The sequence below is a fragment of the Alligator mississippiensis genome, chromosome 3 (genome assembly GCF_030867095.1).
Source record: "Alligator mississippiensis isolate rAllMis1 chromosome 3, rAllMis1, whole genome shotgun sequence".
Classification (NCBI taxonomy): domain Eukaryota; kingdom Metazoa; phylum Chordata; order Crocodylia; family Alligatoridae; genus Alligator; species Alligator mississippiensis.
Genome location: NC_081826.1, coordinates 113,492,244 through 113,511,970, shown reverse-complemented (window position 1 = coordinate 113,511,970; position 19,727 = coordinate 113,492,244). Strand labels below are relative to the sequence as shown.

Here is a 19,727-nt window from a genome sequence, read left to right as displayed (position 1 = left end):
GATCTGCAGAGGAAGTCTGGAGTGCCAGTCCAGGCCTGGCCTGCATAGTTTTGTTTCTAGCACCACAACCTTAACCTGCATGCCTATGCCAGAAAAATCCCACCTGTAGACATAATTTATGTACAGCTTTTGATGCGTCCATAGGTGGTTTAACGAAATGAGCAAAATGTTCCTTGTGTTGATAAGCTACATATCCACTGGTACTGTACTAGAGATTTTATGGTGTAGGCTAATACTGCACTCAGCCGTGTTTCCTTCTATGTACTGTTCCTTGGGTGACACATCCCAAGTACTGACCCTTAGGATAAGTTACAAGCATTGCCAAGTCTAACCAATTATTAAAAACAACAGGCTACATTTTGCTGTGGAATGTATCCTTCTCTGTTAAAAGCACTACAATACAGATCGCCTTACTGTGTGTGGGTGAAGTTATTTTCATTTGTCTGTTGTGCTAGAATGCTGTAGGGCAACTCCGAGGCAATCAAAATAAAGTGCACCAAAAGCTAGACTCAGCAGAAATGCAGCCAAGTTACTCATTCATGTTAAGCTTAGGATGAAGTACTCCATGATTTTCACGAAGAATTTTTTATAGTTAAATCAAAATAAACTTAAAAACAAATATTTTACTTCTACATGTTATTGTTTAACACGCATAAACTAATTATATACATAAGATTCAAATTAGTATTTCCTTTCATTAATATAAACATTAGCTATTGCCAAATAGAAGTTGTCATATTGAATGTAATATTTGAATGTTTGTAATAGTTGCCCATTAGCCAGTTTAGGAAGAAGACAAGATTTATCGTCTTATCTAGGCCATTGTTTTGGTCTACATGCAGAAGGTCCTGACTTTGCTCAAAGTCTTAACTCTTGAATTTTATCTTTAGAGGCCTTTAACAAAGCTAACATAAAAATGACTCTTAAGCAAACATCCCACATTCCGAGAAATCAAACCTAGGAGCCTTTTAAAAGATTGGAAATAAAAGTCAATTCAGTGATATGGAAATTCCTCAAAGTAATTAAAATGGTCAACAAAAAACTAATTACCAATCAAAAGAATCTGTTAAGTAAGATCTGAGCCCAAATTTGGGAGTAGTGACAGGTTTGGGTAGGAGGGGCCCAAGACGGCAACTCACTCAATAAAAACCGTAACCTACTGTCCCAATTTGGAGGTAACTTCACTTGCAGAACAACAAAGGAAGAATTGCAAGTGTAGGCCAGATCAGACTGATCCCTTGAACCACCCTCTCCGTGAACACGAATCTCTTAGTTCATGCTGAAGCCGCGGAGCACCCGAAAGGGACTGAAGGAAGGGGACTTAGTCCTATCAGTATTGAAGCCAGACCATTGAACCATACTACTGAGGAATGAAACCATATTTAGGTGTTTGGCTTCACGGAATTCTAGGATTGTAAGTATATTATGAAAATAATAGTATTGATTCAAATTTAACTTTTAGTTGTAATTGTAATTGTTTTTGTAATACTAATTCTTATAGCATTGTTTGGGAAGGAAGTGCATTTGGAGCATTGTTTCTGATATATGTAGTTATTGTGTTCTTAATGTTTGTGGTATTTCTTAAAGTTAAGCAGTGTTATATGTGTAGCAAAGAATTTTAAAATAAAATTGTGTTATATGAATTAAGTGTGCAATCATTGTGAAATTGTGCAGTCAACTAGATACTCCCCCAGCTAGTGCATCAAATGAATCAGTAAGTTGTGTGGGATCTTCTCTATTCCATAACCCACTAGAGACAGAAGTCACATTAAGGAAATACTTCATTAGGGATAGGAAAACCATTCAGAGCAGAAAATATGTTTTCAACCATACTCTTCATCATGAGCCACCGTGCGTGTTTAGTAGCAGTTCCAATGTGAGGAGTAATTATAATGTTCTTTAATTTTAACAAAGGATGATCTCTGGAAAAAAAAGGAAAATAGAAACATTAGAGATGAAACTCAAAGCTTGTATCAGCTCTTTTCATTATTATTATTGTTACATTTTAATATGAAATTATTGCTTGGTTAAAGCATATACAGAGTGGACTTAACTGCTGTACTCCAAGCCTGATCCTACAGCTTTTAGGCAGCAAAACTCCTAAAGAAGTTTACATAAATTGTGTTTATTTAAAAGGACTGTTGGGTTGGGGTCTAGGTTGCTAATCCTGACAAATCTGTGTATATAGGCAGTCCTGTTGATTTAAATGGGATCAATATATTAATAATAATTAAATATGATGCAGCTTCTCATTCATGTGAATACTCACAGACTTACTTATTTAAAACTTTGTGTGCACCCACATGCTTTTTGATTTGACTATTTTCTACCTTGGCAGAGGTTCAGGGTAAGTCACATCCAGTGCAGCAGCCTTGATAACTTTATTCTGAAGTGCTTCCACCAGTGCATCTTGATCAATCACTGGGCCTAGATTACAGGAACAAAATCTACTAAATAAAAAATACTGTAATGTACATTTTAATATATCAATGTACTTCCATCTCTGTCAGAAAAAGTACTGATTCTAAAAATTGGCAATAAAATTACAAATAAAAGGTTTTATACTAAAATTCCAAGGTTCTAGATAAGACAAGTGCTTTTTAAATAGATGATACATAAGTTTTGCTTATTGGATGAATCTGTCTTTAACAGATAAAGCTTCAGAGGTCATTTTTTAACTGTCTGGTCAAAGGTAATAGAACAATCTAACCCTCTTGCTGTGCCTACTGCCCCAAACTCCTGTATGAAAAACTGCTGTTATTAGCCATGATTCTACAGACCATTTAAAACTATGCATTACTTTAACCATAATAATCCTATCCATAATTTCCAAAAGCACTTACAGCCATACTTAATTTTAAGCATGCAAATTTCCACTGTATTTTAACAGGAGTACTCATATGCTTCAATTTATGAATGAGTTTTAAGCACTTTGCTGAATCAGGGCTATAGACAGAAATTTTACAGAAAAATTCTACCTGGCATTAGGGGTTGATTTTTCTCCAGAGACTTTTAAATTTAAAAGAGAGTTGCATTTGGCAAACAGTTATCCTGTACCCTACCTCTGCAGATGTTAATGAGAGTAGCAGTGGGTTTCATCAGCTCTAGTTCTCTTTTCCCAATCAGTTTGTGTGTCTGAGGTGTCAGGTTCACAACCAACATCACAAAATCTGACTTCTGGAGCAAGTCTTCCATTTTTTCACAGTAACAAGCACCAACAGCCTGCTCCTCTTCCTCCTTTCTGAAGGAAAGCAAAATTCAATTTCAGTGGTAAACAGCAAATACTGGAGGAGTTTCAAATTAGCGATGTTGTCACAGGGCACCTTAGTGCCTGCTCCTAAGAGAGGAGAAACTGCCAGAGAGAGAGCCCTGGCAGAACCAAGTGAGCACAGCTGTGGGTTGCCGGAGCAACCAAGCGGAGCCAGCTGCCTGTAGGGGGCAGGGCCTGGCCCTTATAAAGCTCAGGGCTGAGGCCAGGCTGGCAGTTCCTTGCCAGCAGCTGGAGAGGTAGGAGCTCCCTTGGCTGAGATATGGGAAGGAGCCTAAGTTGCAAGTACAGCTCATGATAGCCCTGGAGGCTTGAGCTATGATGAGGAGTTATGGCCAGGCGGCTTGCATTTGTGTTACAGCCTAGGGGCTTGTGGTTTTGCTTTGTGTTTGTGTTATTACACCCGGAGGCTTGGGCGAGGCTGTAGGGGTTGGAGGAGGCTTCAATTACTCGCCCGCCAGTGCTGGAGCAGCTGGCGGCGAGGAGCGCGGCCAGTGGGTCGCGGGCGCAACCCATAGGTTGCAGACGGGGACCTAGACCCCGGATTGCGTGTGGGGGAGCATAGCCCCTGTATAGCGCCAGGGAAGGCGCAGCTCGCACGCCACTGCGCGAGCAGCGGGTGGCGAGGAGCACGGCCAGTGGGTCGCGGGCGCAGCCCGTAGGTTGCGAACGGGGACCGAGACCCCGGATTGCGTGTGGGGGAACATAGCCCCCGGCCCCAGGAAAGGGGCGGTATTACTGAAGAGCCCAGTGTGGGCGCGGCGAGCCCCAGAGAGGGGGAACGCCATTGTGTTTTATTGAGTAGCCCAGTGTGGGCGCGGCGAGCCCCAGAGAGGGGGAACGCCCTTGTGTACTATTGAGTAGCCTAGTGTGGGCGCACGGGCATAGCGAGCCCGGCCGCAGGCTAGTGCGGCAATCCCCCTCAGACCAAGGCAGGGCGCGGCAGTTGCCCCTGAGAAGACCGGGAGTAGCAGCGCGGGGAGCCAGAGTCAGGGAGGGTATCCGTGCGGTTGGCCCATAGGACCGGAGGCCCGCTAGAGAGTCCCGAAGCGGAACCACACTGGCAGGGGAGGCCCAGAGTGGGCCAGACGAGAGTCCCAGCAAGAGGCTGGGCATGAGAGAGGGAGCCCAGGGTGGGCCACAGTAGAGAGACAGACCGGACAACGTCCTTTACATCTGCGAGGCTTGGGGCGTGGTATCAGGGGAGGTAGGAGCCATGCATAGCCCATAAGGCTAGGGCGCTTGGGTAGCGCCCATTATACGGGGAGACCCACGAGGGGTCCAGGAGCTGACAGGCCCGAGGTAACACAAGGCAGCCTCCCTATTACATATATTCCATCAAGACGTGGCGGGTGAGAACGGAGGGTGCCCTCGGGCCGGAGTAGCGCGGTGAGAGGGCCTCAAGGAGATCACGGCCCTCCGTGAGGACCCTGCCGTGACAGATGTAAATACTAATTAATTAAGTACCAATTTAAACTCCCCTAATGCTATCAGTTAAACATGATAACATGTATCTACTGGGGACCAGCTTCCACCTGTACTTGCTTGTTCTCTGGGCAGCAGCAGTGGGCTGGGAAGGTCCCTCACCTACTGCTGGCATCCATGTGCAGCTGCCCAGGGGCCGGGGCTGCAAGTGGCTGCAGTGGGGTCTGCAGAGCCCTGGCCCAGCTTATTGCCAGCAACAGGTACACGTGCACCTCAGGGTGGACAGCATGGAAAGGGCCAGGGCTATTATGCCTCCACAAGAAAGATTGGGACCCTTGCTGCTCCTCCACAGCCTCTCTGCCATACTAGGTACAAGTACCCCCTATTCCCTCCCTCTTCCCTGCCAGCCCTGCCGCCTTTAGGAGCACTGTGCCGCTTCCCTTCTCCCCGTTCCTGCTGGACTACTCCCAGCCCTGCACTAAATGATAACCAGTAAGGTAGTACTGGTTATCAGCATATGATACAGTTAAATATAGAAACATTTAACCATTCACATCCCTGGCTCAAATCTGCATTACAAAACACATTCCCTTGCTCTCCCAAAGTTTGAATAATTGGTCAATATCTTATTTGCTGCTCAGTAAGGGGTCACATAAGTATCCTCTACCTCAGAGGCTCTCAAACTTTCTTACTGTGTACCCCCTTCCAGATTTACCAGCTGACCATGTATCCCTACCAGTATATAGTTTATATTGTAACCCCTTAAATGCCAGTTATTCTAATGAAAATTAAATCTGCTGTTACACAATTTCTCCTGTGTATTCCCCAGAGATGTCTTGCGTACCCCCAGGGGTACATGTACCACAGTTTGGGAATGCCTGCTTTCTAACTGCTTCTCAACCTTTTTAGACTCAAGACCCCTCAGAAAATGCCAGCTCTTAGCTTTCACTCATTTTTTTTAACTACAGACAAATAGAGCAATTCTGTTGCAAAAAACTCAGACCATCATAGATTCATAGATGTTAGCAGCTGGAAAGGATCTTTCAATATCATCAGGTCCAGCCCCCCTGTGCTTGGGCAGAAAAGACTACTGGGGTCAGATGACTCCAGCAAGGTGAGCATCCAGACATTTATTGAAGATACCCAGAGTAGGTGATTGTACCACCTCTGGCGGGCATCTATTCCAGGCCCCAGATACTCGAGTTGTAAAGAAGTTTTTCCTTACATCTACTGTAATCTAAAGTGGTTAGCTAGCAATTTATGACTATTGATCCTAGTCTTCCCCTGGGGAGCCCTGGTGAACAGACATTTTCCCAGTCCCTGATATGCACCCCTTAGGCTGCCAACAAGTTCTCTCTGAGTCTTCTCTTCTCCAGGATGAACAGACCCATATCTCTCAGCCTCTCATTGTATGGCATTGGAGAAAATATTGTAAAAGTTCTCCTGGGTAGAAATGAAAGTTCATATTTCATAGGATTTCACAGAGGAGTCAATAGAAATATGAAATTTAATTTCTACCAAGAAGAACTTTTACAATCTTTTCTCCAATGCCTGATGAAGGGTGTTTGTGCTCAAAAGCTTGTAATTAAAGAGATTTTTTTTCAAAAATCTTGTTGGTCTAATAAAAGATGTGTCTACTATGAGTCCTGATTGCCTTTTGCCAGTCAGTGGAGCTACTATGAAACTATGAGTTAGTGCCTGACCCACAGCAAACTGCACTGTTCTAAAGAGCCTCTAAAGCTGTTCTCTTCCAAGAGCTATGATACCAGCTTCCTGGTGAAGTTTCCTGGTTAGGATAAAACTTAGTGTATGGAAGTAACAAAGTAAGAAATGAGAAGAGGAGATAAACAAAAGCAAACCATTGAACAAAGGCAATTCTTATGAGGGAGACTGCAGCCAGGGACCTTATTTGGGGATACTAGAGATGTCCAGAAGGTTGCCAGTGTCTCACTGGGTCATTTACCACCATCCACAATTATGTCTCATCTTTTAGACACTAAGTTCTTCAGGGCAAGGACTGTCATTTGCTGAATGTCTGTATAGTGCCAAGCATGAGGCCCCAACACTACAATGCAGAAGTAGTAAATAGATACACTGGTCATCACAGCTTCTGGCTCCGACATGAATACTTTCCCATCTCAATCAATTTTCATTTTCTATGTCTGCAATATAGGGGCAGGCACAATTCAAGGAGGGGATTTATGGTATTTATGTTAGGAGAAGTTTCCATCTGTGGTCTATAGACCACAGTTGATCCACAGAGCTCTAGCAGGTCACATGCTACTGATTTCTTTATTTTTAGCTGCCTCAGGGTCAAACCAGCTGCTTCTATTCAGGTCTCATGCTATGCACTGACTGAACCATCTCCCTTTTTCACACTCTATTAAGCCATGGTCTATTCTGAAAACGTTTGTGAACTTCTGGTTTATAGGAAGAGCGGCAATTCACGCACATTTCTATTCCTTTCTGCTTTGGCCCTAAATTGAACATAAAATAAAACAAGCCAGAACTGTTTCTCACTGCTTAGAATTAAAATCACAAATAATCAAAAAGGGCCTAAACAACAATATCATGTCACTACATCCTCATCCCACTTGGGACAAGAAAAATATTTGATAATGAGAGCTACAGGTAATCTTGAAAAGCAAGGTGCACTTTCACCTCCGGTTCCTGTTGTGATACAGAATTCTCATGTCAAAGGCTTTGGCCCGCTTGGCCACTTTATAGCCAATCCTGCCCATTCCAATGATCCCAAGGGTCGCCCCAGTGACATCCTCTCCCAGCCAGTCAGCAGCAAACTGCTCAGTGTCTGGGGAAACTGCAATCTGACATCCTAAAAAAAAACCAAAACAAATATTATGTGAGGAGTAGCATGGTTCCAAGCCTCCATATAACTCTACTTTTGGTCACAAGCTATCATGGGAGTAAAGGACCACCTTTTGACCCTAAAACATGATGTTGCATTGACAGGCAGGGCTCTTGACTTAATTACATGCTCATGACAGTATAAATCTCTAACTCCTACTGGGAGAGAGTAAGGGAATGGAATGAGACACTAGACTTAACCTCCGTTTCACATTCAAAACAAAACTGCCAGATTTCCTGGGCTCTGTAAATATTGCCAACCCTTAGACTTATACCTGAGCCAATGTAGCTTCTATTCAGTGTGGCTGGTCATTAGAAGCTAAGCCCCATCTATGAGATGCTGTGGACACTATGAAATATAGGTACTAGTACCACTGTAGGACTTTCAGTGGAACCAAAGATTCTCCATTTCCTGGTGGCTCCAGGATACTTGGCTGCCACTGGGTTCTCCTGCAGATATACAAAAGGCAGCAGAGAGAAGAGACAGAGCAGGGAATACCAGCTGCTGGGGAACCAGTTGATATCAGTCTTAGAGGCAGAGTTCACTGCTCCCTGAAAAGCTTTAGGAGATAAATCCTAATCCTTTGGGTGGGTGGAAAAGGGAGCATATCTGTCTTACTGCTATTTTTGTTTGGGAATTGTACATATCACATGTGTGGGTAAAGTTCTTATGGCCCCCTCTACACATTACGTTTATGCTACGATTAACATGTTAAATCACAGCATAAATGGCAAAGGTGTTATATGTGCACCCAATTTAAGGTGTCATAAAATGGCAAATCAGCCATGACAATGTTTTATGTACAATAATAATGTGGAGCATTTTTATGGCTGGTTTGTATGGTGCCTTAAGTTAAATATGTGGCAGGTCTGGGGCCCAGGCTGACAATCAGCTGATTGTTGGCGCCAGGACACGACTGCACTGGGGTCTGAAACCATCCCTGCTGATCATCAGTCTTGGACCCAGATCTGTGGGCACCTGGCTTCGACTTGCCAGACCAGGATCATGAATCTGAGCTCCCCCTGTACTGACAAGTAGAAAGGGTATGATTCGGATCTGATCCCCAATCCCATAATCGTACCTCTTCCCACATGTTTGGCATGGTAGAAGTTGTGATTGTTGGGATCAAGTATAGATCTGAAAGCCACCTTAGCAAAATGCTTAGCATAAGCAATGTCATTTTGTGCCATGACATAACTAATACAGCTAACTAAAAGGAAAGCAAGTGGGTCACAGTTTAGGGTGACCTTTTTATAATCTAATCTATCTGAGCAAAAAAGTTAAGAGGATGTGGTTTAGCAGTTTGAGACATCAGGATGCAGATGGCAGCCTAACAGGAAAATGACCACCGTAAAAGGTAATTGGTAAATATTGATGATATAATCATATAAGACATACAGAAGAGAACTGTAAAAAAGTATATAAAAAAACCAAGGAAAAATGGAATAGTCTCACCAGTCATTTCATTTCCATTCACCCCACCCCTTAACTAAATTTAGTGCAACCCAGGGAGCAGATCCCATGGCACCTTTAAATGAACATGTGCCAGGGGCCTGTGAGATATTTACCTTCATTTTTCTCCATACCTTGCTTTTTGTGCACATACATTTTACCCTTAATTTTGCATTAACATTTATTTTATACAACAACTTCTAAGAAGTCATTTTATATTTAAAAAAAAGTACCAAACAATATGAATTGTTACCTTCTACCAATCTCCTGGAAGATGCTAGCATTAAAGCTATGCCCAGGTCTGCAGTGGCATTAGACACAGCAAACGGGGTATTGGTCACTTTCACTCCAAAGCTAGAGATCAGTTTCAAATCCAAGTGATCCACTCCTACCCCAAAGTTTGCTATCATCTTTAAGTTAGGAAGGCTCTGGAGCAGCTCCTGGTTAACAGCTGGCTTTTGCCACCATATATAAATAGCTTTGATCTTTTCACCAAAACATTTTTGGTTTTCAAGAAATTCCTTCATGGCAACAAGGTTAAAATATTTCTTCAGAAACTCCGTGTGCTCCAAATACACTCCATGTGTCCCTCCTATACTGTCTGTCAACACATAAGGCAGCTCCTTCTCTTCCATGACCTAGAAAAGGGATGAAAAACTATGTTTTCATAAGTAACATTTCCCCACACATGTTTTGTTTCAAACAGTTCAACAGGGCGGTTATACAACCATTTTCTAGTTTAAAGTCCAAACTATATTAATCATATTTCTTCTGAAAATCTGTTGTTGCACTATTCTGTAGCTAGTTGTAACAAGTACTCATCCCCAGGGGGGTGGCTGTGACACCTCCTGGTGGCCGCTCTGTCCTTGCCTAGCTGGCTGTCCTTGCACACTCTCTTTCACTTGCCCACCAGGCCTTGGTTTTATTGTCTTTTAGAAAAAGGGAGGCTATCCCAGGGCTTCCCACGTCAGATCCCCTCTTGTGAACACAGATCCATAGATTCATAGATTGTAAGGCTGGAAGGGACCTTGGAAGATCATTGGGTCCAGCCCCCTGCACCAGGCAGGAAAGAAAGGTGGGGTCAGGTGACCCAGCAAGGTGCCTGTTCAGTCTTCTCTTGAAGGTTTCCAGGGTAGGTGATTGCACCACCTCTGGAGGGAGTTTCTTCCACAGTCTAGACACTCTAACTGGGAAGAAGTTTTTCCTAATGTTGAGCCTGAAATGGTCTTCCAGGAGTTTGTGACCATTACTCCTGTTTTTCCCCAAGGGTGCCCTGGTGAACAGTTGTTGACTGAGCCCTTGATGTACTTCCCTGATGTAGTGGTAAGCCACCAACAAGCCCCCTCTCAGCCTTCTCTTTTTCAGGCTGAAGAGTCCCAGGTCCCTCAGCCTTTCTTCGTATGGCTTGCCGTGCAAGTCTCTAGTCATATGGGTGGCCTTTCTCTGGACTCTCTCAAGTTTTCCCACGTCCTTGTTAAAGTTCAGCACCCAGAACTGGACACAGTACTCCACTTAGGGTCTCACCAGTGCTGAGCAGAGGGGAAGAATAACTTCCTTGGTTTTGCTGGAGATGCATCGATTGATGCATGCCAGAGTATTATTTGCCCTGCTGGCAACAGAGTCGCACTGCCAGCTAATTGTCATACTGTGGTCTATTATTACACCCAGGTCCCGTTCATTTGTGGTGCTGGTCAGTTTGGCACAACCAAGCCTGTAGGTGTGTAGGGGATTGTTCATCCCCAGGTGGAGCATTTTACATTTCTCAATGTTTAAATTAATCTGGTTCCAACTTGCCCAACTTGCTAGCCTGTCTAGATTCACCTGTATCTGTAGCTTATCTTCAAGTGTGACTATACTTCCCCATAACTTGGTGTAATTTGCAAACTTGGCCAGTGAGCTCTTCACCCCCATATCCAAATAACTGATAAAGATGTTGAAAAGTACTGGACCAAGCACCAACCCCTGTGGCACACCACTGGCCACTTCTGGCCAGGATGACACAGATCCGTTCATTAGGACTCTCTGGGTCCTACCCTGTAGCCAGCTTCATACCCACCTAACTGTCTCACAGGAAAGCCCACAATCCTCCAATTTTCTCGTGAGAATATTGTGGGATACCAGATCAAAGTCTTTTTAGAAGTCAAGGTATACAACATCAACCTCCACTCTCTTATCCAGGTGGTGAATTACCTGATTCTAAAAGGAGATGAGGTTGGTAAGACAAGACCTGCCCAGGACAAAGCCATGCTGGCTGTCATTCAGAATCCTACCTTCTGCAAGCCTATCACACATAGACTCCTTAATGAATTTTTCCAGGATTTTCCCTGGGATAGACATTAGGCTAATTGGCCCATAGTTATTATGTCCATGCTCATTGCCTTAAGGGTTAAGTATGTGGCTCTGACCTCCCCTTTACACCATGCCCATGCCTCAAAGATGGTATCCATCTGTCAGATCACTCTCTTGTAAGGGTTTTGGCCCACTTGGCCTCTGTCCCTGTTCTCTCACTGGGTCGCTTATCTCAGGATTCACTGTTTCAGACCCAGCTTCTGGGCTTCAGCCCTAGCCTTGCCGTATTGGGCTCTGGCTTAGCCCTTCTTGGGCTTTGGCCCCCTGGTCCCCAAACTCTGCCCTGCTCCAGGCACTGGGCCCCCTGGCCATGCCTTGAACCTGCCCCTAACAGGACTCAAGGCAATCACATGAGCTTGACACTCCCTCAGCAGCCTCCCTGACCCAGAGCTCTTATCCAGCAGTTTGCAGGGTGAGACTGTCATGCCTCAAGCCTGGCCACCTTCTGGTCAGGTGACTCCCTAACCACCTGCAGGGATTTCTCCTCAGGGTCTAATGAATGACTGATGCCATTGTGACTCCTCATCTAGCAGCGTCCTGCTGCTTGAGTTGGGCATTGCCCTGTGGGCTTATTTGTGGGCTGCCAAACCTACAGTAAGCAGTCATGGCCTCAGGTCTCCAGCTGCCTGTTTCCTGCCAGCCAGCTAGCTCTAGGCTGAGATATCCTGACTGGCAGCAGGTGCAACCCTTTACCATGATGGGACCGTCCCCTGCCTGGGCACCAGGGTTTTGCCATTGCCTCGCTTCTCTACCCGCGGTTTTTTCTTCATAAAGTAACAGGAGTCACCAGCTTTTTGTTACAGTAGTCCAGTATGTGCAGAGTTTTGTTACTATGGCAAGAATGGATTGTATGTCATGCTACAAACAGTATATTCTGACATCCATATGTGAAAAACAACAAAATAAAATTTAACAGAAAGAGTTAAACAATATCTATTTACAGGTCAAAGTCTATATAAAGTCAGAGTTTTGTGGGTTAAAAGAGATCTCTGAACTCACAGATCTGTGATTTAGTTCCCACTTATGTAACTCAACTTAATGAATTTGAACAAGAGTATCTAGAGATATAAATAGACTAATTGTGTTAGTTTAAATTATAGTATATGGGGACTGAAGTCACTGCACCAGTTTATTTTGTATCTAAAATTACTTTCAATGGGAAAAAATCACAGTGAAATATATTGATGTGTCTGCAATCTGCTTATTCTTGAAAGATCTGCCATTTGAAACTCAACTACATTTATTAAAGACAGACAAGCTAAATGTTATTCTTTCTCCATTTTTGTAGGGATAAAGTTGAAACAAAGTTTGGGGTAAAAACTAGCACAATTTATAAACTGTATCTCTAAAGACTGGTTAAAAACATAAATAAGGTTAACTGCACCACAGCCTTTGAAAACAAATGCATCATTATATTAACACCTCCTGGGGGAGAAAAAGCAAAAGCAGCACCATTCAAAACTCCAGTAAATCAGACACAACAACAAGTCATAACAAAAAACATAACTTTTTGAACAGGATGCTTCATAGGTGGCTTCTAGGGTATGTACAGAAGTTGCTTTCTTTCACCATGTAAAGCATTCTATTGCTGTGATTTAACAGAAGTGCACAGCTTTACAGCACTTTAAAAATGGGTCCAGTGCTTTAAATTATTGTATTTTCTCGCATATAGTTCACGGGTTATGTAAGTTTTTACAAACATGAAGGATGGTTGTGGGCTATACAAGGGTGTGGGCTATGCAGACCCCTCCACGTCCAGCGGCGCCACCACTGCCGTGGGGGTTGGGGTGGGCCAGGCTGCGCCACCGTTGCCGCGGGGGCCAGGGCGGGGGCGGTGGCGCGGGTGGGCTGGGGGGCCGTGGCGGGGCCTCACCCTCCATCTCCTTCTCGCCCAGGGACACTGCCGCTGCCGTGGTGGCCACCATCTGCCAGGGCATGTCGTGGATGCCCAGCAGCGCCTCCCCGCTGGTCCTGGGCAGCCTGGGCTATGCCGCTGCTGCTGCGGAGGCCGAGGCAGGCCAGGCTGCGCTGCCAGGGGCTGGGGCAGGGGGCAGTGGCACGGGCAGGCTGGGGGGCCGCAGTGGGGCCTCGCCCTCTGTCTCCTTCTCGCTTGGGGGTGATGCCACCGCGGCCGCCACCTGCCGGGGCATGTTGTGGACACTGGCTGAGACCAACGCACTGATCACCATGTCGGGCAATTAGCAGCTGGGTAAGGAGCGGTCATTACCCCCACCCAGTACCAACACTATCAGGTGCGGGGAATATATGGGTGCAGTCTATACATGGACTATTTTCCAAAAATACAATTTTCCGTGGGTTATACATTGGTTTGGGTTATATCCGTGTGTGGACTATATGCGTAAAAATACATTAATCCTTGTTAAATGAGGTATTAAATTTGAAGTGCCATATTTTACAGCACTTTAGCACCCTACAGTGCTTTAAATGGCTGAGGACCAGATGCTTGGAGTTGGACTGTCAGCCTAGGTGAGAGCTGCTGCCCAGCCTGTAGCAGAAGCTGTGCCTGCTCCCAGCACGGGAGGTGGGGGAGACAGCAGGGGTAGGATGAGAGGTTGTGACAGCCTCTTATCCCAACTTTGCCTCCTCCACTGGTCTGCTGCTGTCCAGTCTCCTGTTGCCCCAGGCAGCTGTGGAGTGCCCCCTGCTTCTTAGGCTGGAAAATGCAGGGAGGCTCAGAGGCCCTCTCCACCAAACACTGCACTTCTGTCATGTTTAAAAACACTGTAACTTTATCATGTTATAAAGGTTGCTCTAAATTACATCACTGTAAAACATGCATGGAGCACATCTGTAGACACCCATAGTTCCTGGAAAAAATTTAAAAGCACTTACAATTTTCACAGTCAGCCTACAGATGGAGTTGAAGAGACTCAAACACCTTAGAGGAGGGGATGTCAACCAGGGGGTACTTGGGAAGCGATGCAGAGAAGTGGGGGCACTTCCGGTTTTGCTTCTGGTTTTGCCCCCACAACCACGGCTCATTGAATGGCCAGGGGACTCCTTGCTTCTCGACCAGGTGCCAGGGCTACACCAACCAAAAAAGGTTGAAAACCCCTGCCTTAGAATACAGAACTTGTTTTTGTTGGTATTTATTCTTCACTTCAGAGAAATAAATCTTTCAAACATACTCTCCTCCTTGCATTTTATATCAACAGGAGTTGGGGTCAGAGTAGCAGATGTGGTTTTGACAGATCTGTCCCACAAAGAGGAACAGCTTGCCTCCCTGAAATGTGATAGAGATTCCACACCTGATGCTCAACCCCCAGTGTCCTTTGCTCATCTTTCCTCTGCTCTGAATGTACCAGTCAGCCATTTTTTTAATAAGCAGATTCCCTCTAGCTCTGTGCCTCAATACATGCTCCTTCACTGACTACTCCCAAGCTAGGTGCCTTATGGGACCCTCCTGCCACTTCATGTTCTTCTTGCAAGGGACAAATTGTGGTCTTGTAATAGAGGTGGAAGGTTACATCTGGAATACATAGTCTGGAGTTTGAGAATATTATCTAGCAGTGGTCAAGTGCTGACAAACCAATCCACCTCTCACAGCCCCTCTTCCCCATTCCAGCACTCCTGGAAACAAATGTTATTGGTTATTCAGTGACTCCTAGATAAATGCAAAAAGCTGGTATGCTTTTTTCTTGAACTAACCAGTTTGGCACTGGTTATGGAGACTTAAACGACACTATGATTTTCATACAAGCTTCAGGTATTTAAGTGTATATGATAATTTGCACTCACTGGGTATGTCTACATGAGACATTTACTGTGGAGCTGATGATTTAGCTCCGCAGTGGGTGCATCTACATGTTCATTGATGTGCTTTTGCTACTGTGCATTAAATTAACATCTCTAATGTGACCTACTAACTAAATGCATATTAGGTTGCGCTAATGCACAGTAGTGAAAGCACATGCTTTTTTAGTGACACTTAATGCTCAGTAGGCAAATTTTACTGCACATTAGCATATTAGCAGTTTTTGCCATGACTAACATGCAGTAAAATAGGCTATTGTGCATTAAAGTACACATGTAGGCAAGCCCAGTTAATGTCACCACATCTACTCATGCGACCCTATTAGGGCACATGAAACTAATAAACTCCACAGAAAGGTAGTACTTGTAAATACAAGTACAGCAAAAGCTGTGTTAACCAGCACTTTATTAGCCGGCATTCAAGGGATGTGGCAAAAGCAAAACCGGAAGTACCACTTCCAGGGACTTCTGGTTTCGCCGCCGCAAGCTGAGTTTTAATTTGTCACTTCTTTGGCCTGCGGCCCACAGCAAAGCAGCCTGCATGGGGCCCCCCTCCCTGTACCCTGGCGAGCACACCAGACTGTGCATATTTGATTAACTGGCATATTTGATTAGCTGGCATACCCCATTCCCAGGGGATGCTGGATAATAGAGCTTTTACTACCCTCCTGCAGAGGTTTTTTTTTGTGTGCAGAAGCACACGTGTAGATGCTGACCCAGCTGGCTGGGGCATAAGGGTGCTTCAGTGTGGGGGCTGCCTGCTGCCTAACCCTGTCCTGAAGCACCCTCATGCCCCAACCAGCCCCCTACACTGTTGGAGCAGCCCTGGGCTGGCAGGCTGACCCCTGGTCTCCTGTCAACTGGGGCTGATCTGACCGGTCTTCCTATGCTGTGCATGAATAAACTCTGGAGCTGATTGCTCTGGAGTTAATTACTCCTGGGCACACGCTTAAACAGTGAGCCTGGGAGAAAAAAACTCTGGAGCAATAAACTCCAGAGCTTATTCATGTGCACTCATTGCACATGTAGATGCATCCACTGTGAGCAACACTACCTCTAGATTTTTGTAGGAAGGGAAGAGGCAGACTGGCTAAAGGCAATACTGTGTGGAGCCCATAGTGGTTGAGAGAAGGAGAAAAGCAAGAGGACTTGGCTATTACAGAGACAAATTCTCTTTGATATTCACAGGGCTAGGAAATTGGGATGAGTCTGGTTAAATTTAGAGGAAAGGAAGGGAAGTAGCTGCTGAAGTATCCCATCAAGGTGCACAGAGATGCTTCTGAAAAGCATGTCAAGGATTTCTTAGGGTGATTTCTTTTATTGGATCAACTTGCTTAGGAACACACCTAGCAGCAGATATTTATAGAGATGATCTTGTATCAGAAACTCTGAATTTAAACCACCCATACCCAGTTCCATCAGCATCTAGGCTTTCCAGGTCAGGTCCTGTTTCTAATATTTCCAAGTTTTTTTCCTTGTACAATATCTGAGTTCCCCTATATAGGCGGGGGTTTTTGTTATTTTTTTTTAATTACTGGTACTTCGTTTCAAATCTAGTGGGGAGGGAGTCAGGACTCTAGAAAGATACAGAAGTTTTGAGTGGAGGATCTTTTTGTAATTTTAAATTAGAAGAACACTGTGATATTACAGAAAAGTCAGACTTCCCACTCTTCTAAGACCGCTATGTCATCAGCTGAGGAGAGTCATGATCCACAAAGCTTGTTTCTGAACAATATGATAGCTACAGAACAGCAGCAGGAGAAGGGCTAAAAGGCCAGAGTTAAAACATAATTTTAAAACATCAACTTCTTCACAGTAAGGGTGGCTAAAATTTGGAATGGGCTTCCAAGGGAGGTGGTTTTCTCTACTACCCTGGGGGTCTTTAAGAGAAGGCTGGATAGGCATCTGGCTGGGATCATCTGACCCCAACACTCTTTCCTGCCTGGGCAGGGGGTCGGACTCAATGATTTGTTGAGGTCCCTTCTGACCCTAACATCTGTGAATCTATGAATCATGCCCTTCTTGAGATGCATTGTCTGCTAGCAAGCTGACAGCATTCATTTGCTGTCTGCAGAATGACTCAAAAGTTGTTTTAAACAAATGAAAGTTACCTCTTTAGAAGCACTTCTTGCAGATATTTCAGAGAGCTGAGCAATTTGCCTTTTCTAGTCTTGCTGCAAATCCAGAAGTGCAGAATCAGCAAGTCACAAGGAAAGATGACGTTCAGCCCTGCTCAAATTTCAAGCCCTTGGAAGCTGTAGATTGAAAGATTGGAGTTGATTGCTAAGAAGCAAAGAGAGCAGTGAGAGGGAGTAATTTTCTATGGATAAGGTACTGGAGTGGAAACCTAGGCTGCCTGCTGACAATGTGTGAGAGAGCACGCTCCCTTTGGAAAATGTGAAGTTTTTGTCTCTCAGGGCATTCATTCAGTGCCATAAACTCATTTCTTTGCCTGCTTCATAAATGGTAAATCAAGATTATGTCAATATATTGAGTAGAACGGTAAGAACTTCTTGGCTGAGAGAGGTGGTAGTAACCCCAGGTCTTAGCTGAGAAAGAGCTATGAATGTCTTAAACATGACTGCACTCAGCTCCCCAGCCTGTTCCCCACCCAGCTCTGCACTGGTGGAGCTGAGCCAGGAACAGGAGCTCCAGAGCTTCCCCTAGTGGTGGCAGGGGCCCATTGCAGGACCCCAGGAAGTGAGAGCAGTTTGCTGCTCCTGCTTTCCAACATGTGTAGACACCTGCCTGGGAGCATTTACTCACAAGTAGTTTACTCATGAGTAAACTGCTCCTGTATATAATGCACATGTAGACACACCCTACATGTGCATTTTGGTAAATCCCAAAAGAGTAACAAAAGAGAACTGGACATGGTAGCGGACCTCCAGATCAGTAGCCATCTGGGGGACAGTGATCACCTAATAATAGAATTCACCATAAGACGTTGAGTGGGTAAGGTAACTAGTAGGGTGAAAGTGCTAGACTTTAGGAAAGCTGATTTCAATGAACTCAGGCGATTAGTCAAGGACGCACTGCAGAGTAGGAGATTTGAAGAGATGGAAGCCCAAGAAGGGTGGCTGTGCCTTAAGGAAACGATCCTTCGGGCACAAAGCAAGACGATCCCCGAGCAAGGCAAAAGAGAGAAAGGGGCCAGGAGGCTTCCCTGGGTGACCAGAGAAATCCAGGGCAGCCTAAGGGACAAAAGGGGAGCATATAAAAAGTGGAAACAGGGAGAGATCACTAAAGATGAATATACCTCCTCTGCTCGTGCTTGTAGGGAGGCAGTTAGACGGGCCAAAGCTACCATGGAGCTGAGGATGGCAACCCAAGTAAAAGACAACAAGAAATTGTTTTTTAGATATATAGGGAGTAAAAGGAAGGCCCAGGGAGGAATAGGACCCCTGCTAAATGGGCAGAAACAATTGGTGACAGACAGGGGGGACAAAGCTGAACTCCTCAACAAGTTCTTTGCCTCAGTGTTCCTAAGTGAGGGGCATGACAAGTCTCTCACTGGGGTTGTAGAGAGGCAGCAGCAAGGCGCCAGACTTCCATGCGTAGACCCTGAAATGGTGCAGAGTCATTTGGAAGAACTGGATGCCTTTAAGTCGGCAGGCCCGGATGAGCTCCATCCGAGGGTGCTGAAGGCACTGGCCGACATCATTGCAGAGTCACTGGTGGGAATATTTGAAAGCTCATGGCGCACGGGCCAGGTTCCGGAGGACTGGAAAAGGGCCAACGTGGTCCCCATTTTCAAAAAGGGGAGGAAGGAGGACCCGGGCAACTATAGGCCAGTCAGTCTCACCTCCATCCTTGGCAAAGTCTTTGAAAAAATTATCAAGGCTCACATTTGTGAGAGCCCGGCAGGACAAATTATGCTGAGGGGAAATCAGCACGGGTTCGTGGCAGGCAGATCGTGCCTGACCAATCTAATTTCTTTTTATGACCAGGTTACGAAACGCCTGGACACAGGAGGAGGGGTGGATGTCGTATACTTAGACTTCAGGAAGGCCTTCGATACAGTATCCCACACCATACTGGTGAACAAGCTAAGAGGCTGTGACTTGGATGACTACACAGTCCGGTGGGTGGCGAATTGGCAGGAAGGTCGCACCCAGAGAGTCGTGGTGGATAGGTCGGTTTCGACCTGGAAGGGTGTGGGCAGTGGGGTCCCGCAGGGCTTGGTCCTTGGACCGATACTCTTTAATGTCTTCATCAGTGACTTGGATGAGGGAGTGAAATGTACTCTGTCCAAGTTTGCAGATGACACAAAGCTATGGGGAGATGTGGACACGCCGGAGGGCAGGGAACAGCTGCAAGCAGACCTGGACAGGTTGGACAAGTGGGCAGAAAACAACAGAATGCAGTTCAACAAGGAGAAATGCAAAGTGCTGCACCTAGGGAGGAAAAATGTCCAGCACACCTACAGCCTAGGGAATGACCTGCTGGGTGGCACGGAAGTGGAAAGGGACCTTGGAGTCCTAGTGGACTCCAAGAAGAACATGAGTCAGCAGTGTGACGAAGCCATCAGAAAAGCCAATGGCACTTTATCGTGCATCAGCAGATGCATGACAAATAGGTCCAAGGAGGTGA

The 19,727-nt window shown here is 45.3% G+C and overlaps 1 protein-coding gene across 3 annotated transcripts; it reads right to left on the bottom strand.

Moving 5' to 3' along the window:
• Positions 1 to 519: 519 nt before the first annotated feature.
• Positions 520 to 17,361, bottom strand: LOC102560057 (probable 2-ketogluconate reductase). Of its 3 annotated transcripts, XM_019490629.2 has the most exons (7): positions 17,246 to 17,361; positions 14,214 to 14,406; positions 9,265 to 9,649; positions 7,355 to 7,526; positions 3,063 to 3,241; positions 2,331 to 2,427; positions 520 to 1,922 (listed from the first exon to the last, which is right to left on the bottom strand). In XM_019490629.2, exons 2-7 carry the CDS (start codon positions 14,361 to 14,363, stop codon positions 1,769 to 1,771), a joined length of 1,137 nt encoding a protein of 378 aa, XP_019346174.1. In that variant the 5' UTR covers positions 14,364 to 14,406; positions 17,246 to 17,361; the 3' UTR covers positions 520 to 1,768. The 3 variants fall into 3 exon arrangements, with proteins under 3 accessions (XP_019346174.1, XP_014462241.1, XP_019346173.1); XM_014606755.3 differs by lacking the exon at positions 14,214 to 14,406 and having other exon boundaries at positions 17,246 to 17,352; XM_019490628.2 differs by lacking the exon at positions 14,214 to 14,406 and having other exon boundaries at positions 9,265 to 9,668; positions 17,246 to 17,339.
• Positions 17,362 to 19,727: the final 2,366 nt, after the last annotated feature.

Excerpts from the sequence above, each read along its gene's own strand:
- LOC102560057 (XM_019490629.2), bottom strand. The coding sequence starts at position 14,363 with ATGAGCCGTGGTTGTGGGGGCAAAACCAGAAGCAAAACCGGAAGTGCC. Across the intron at positions 9,650-14,213 it reads GTAGGCTGACTGTGAAAATT|GTCATGGAAGAGAAGGAGCT; the intron begins GTAAGTGCTTTT and ends TCCCTTTTCTAG. Across the intron at positions 7,527-9,264 it reads TTCCAGGAGATTGGTAGAAG|GATGTCAGATTGCAGTTTCC; the intron begins GTAACAATTCAT and ends GTTTTTTTTTAG.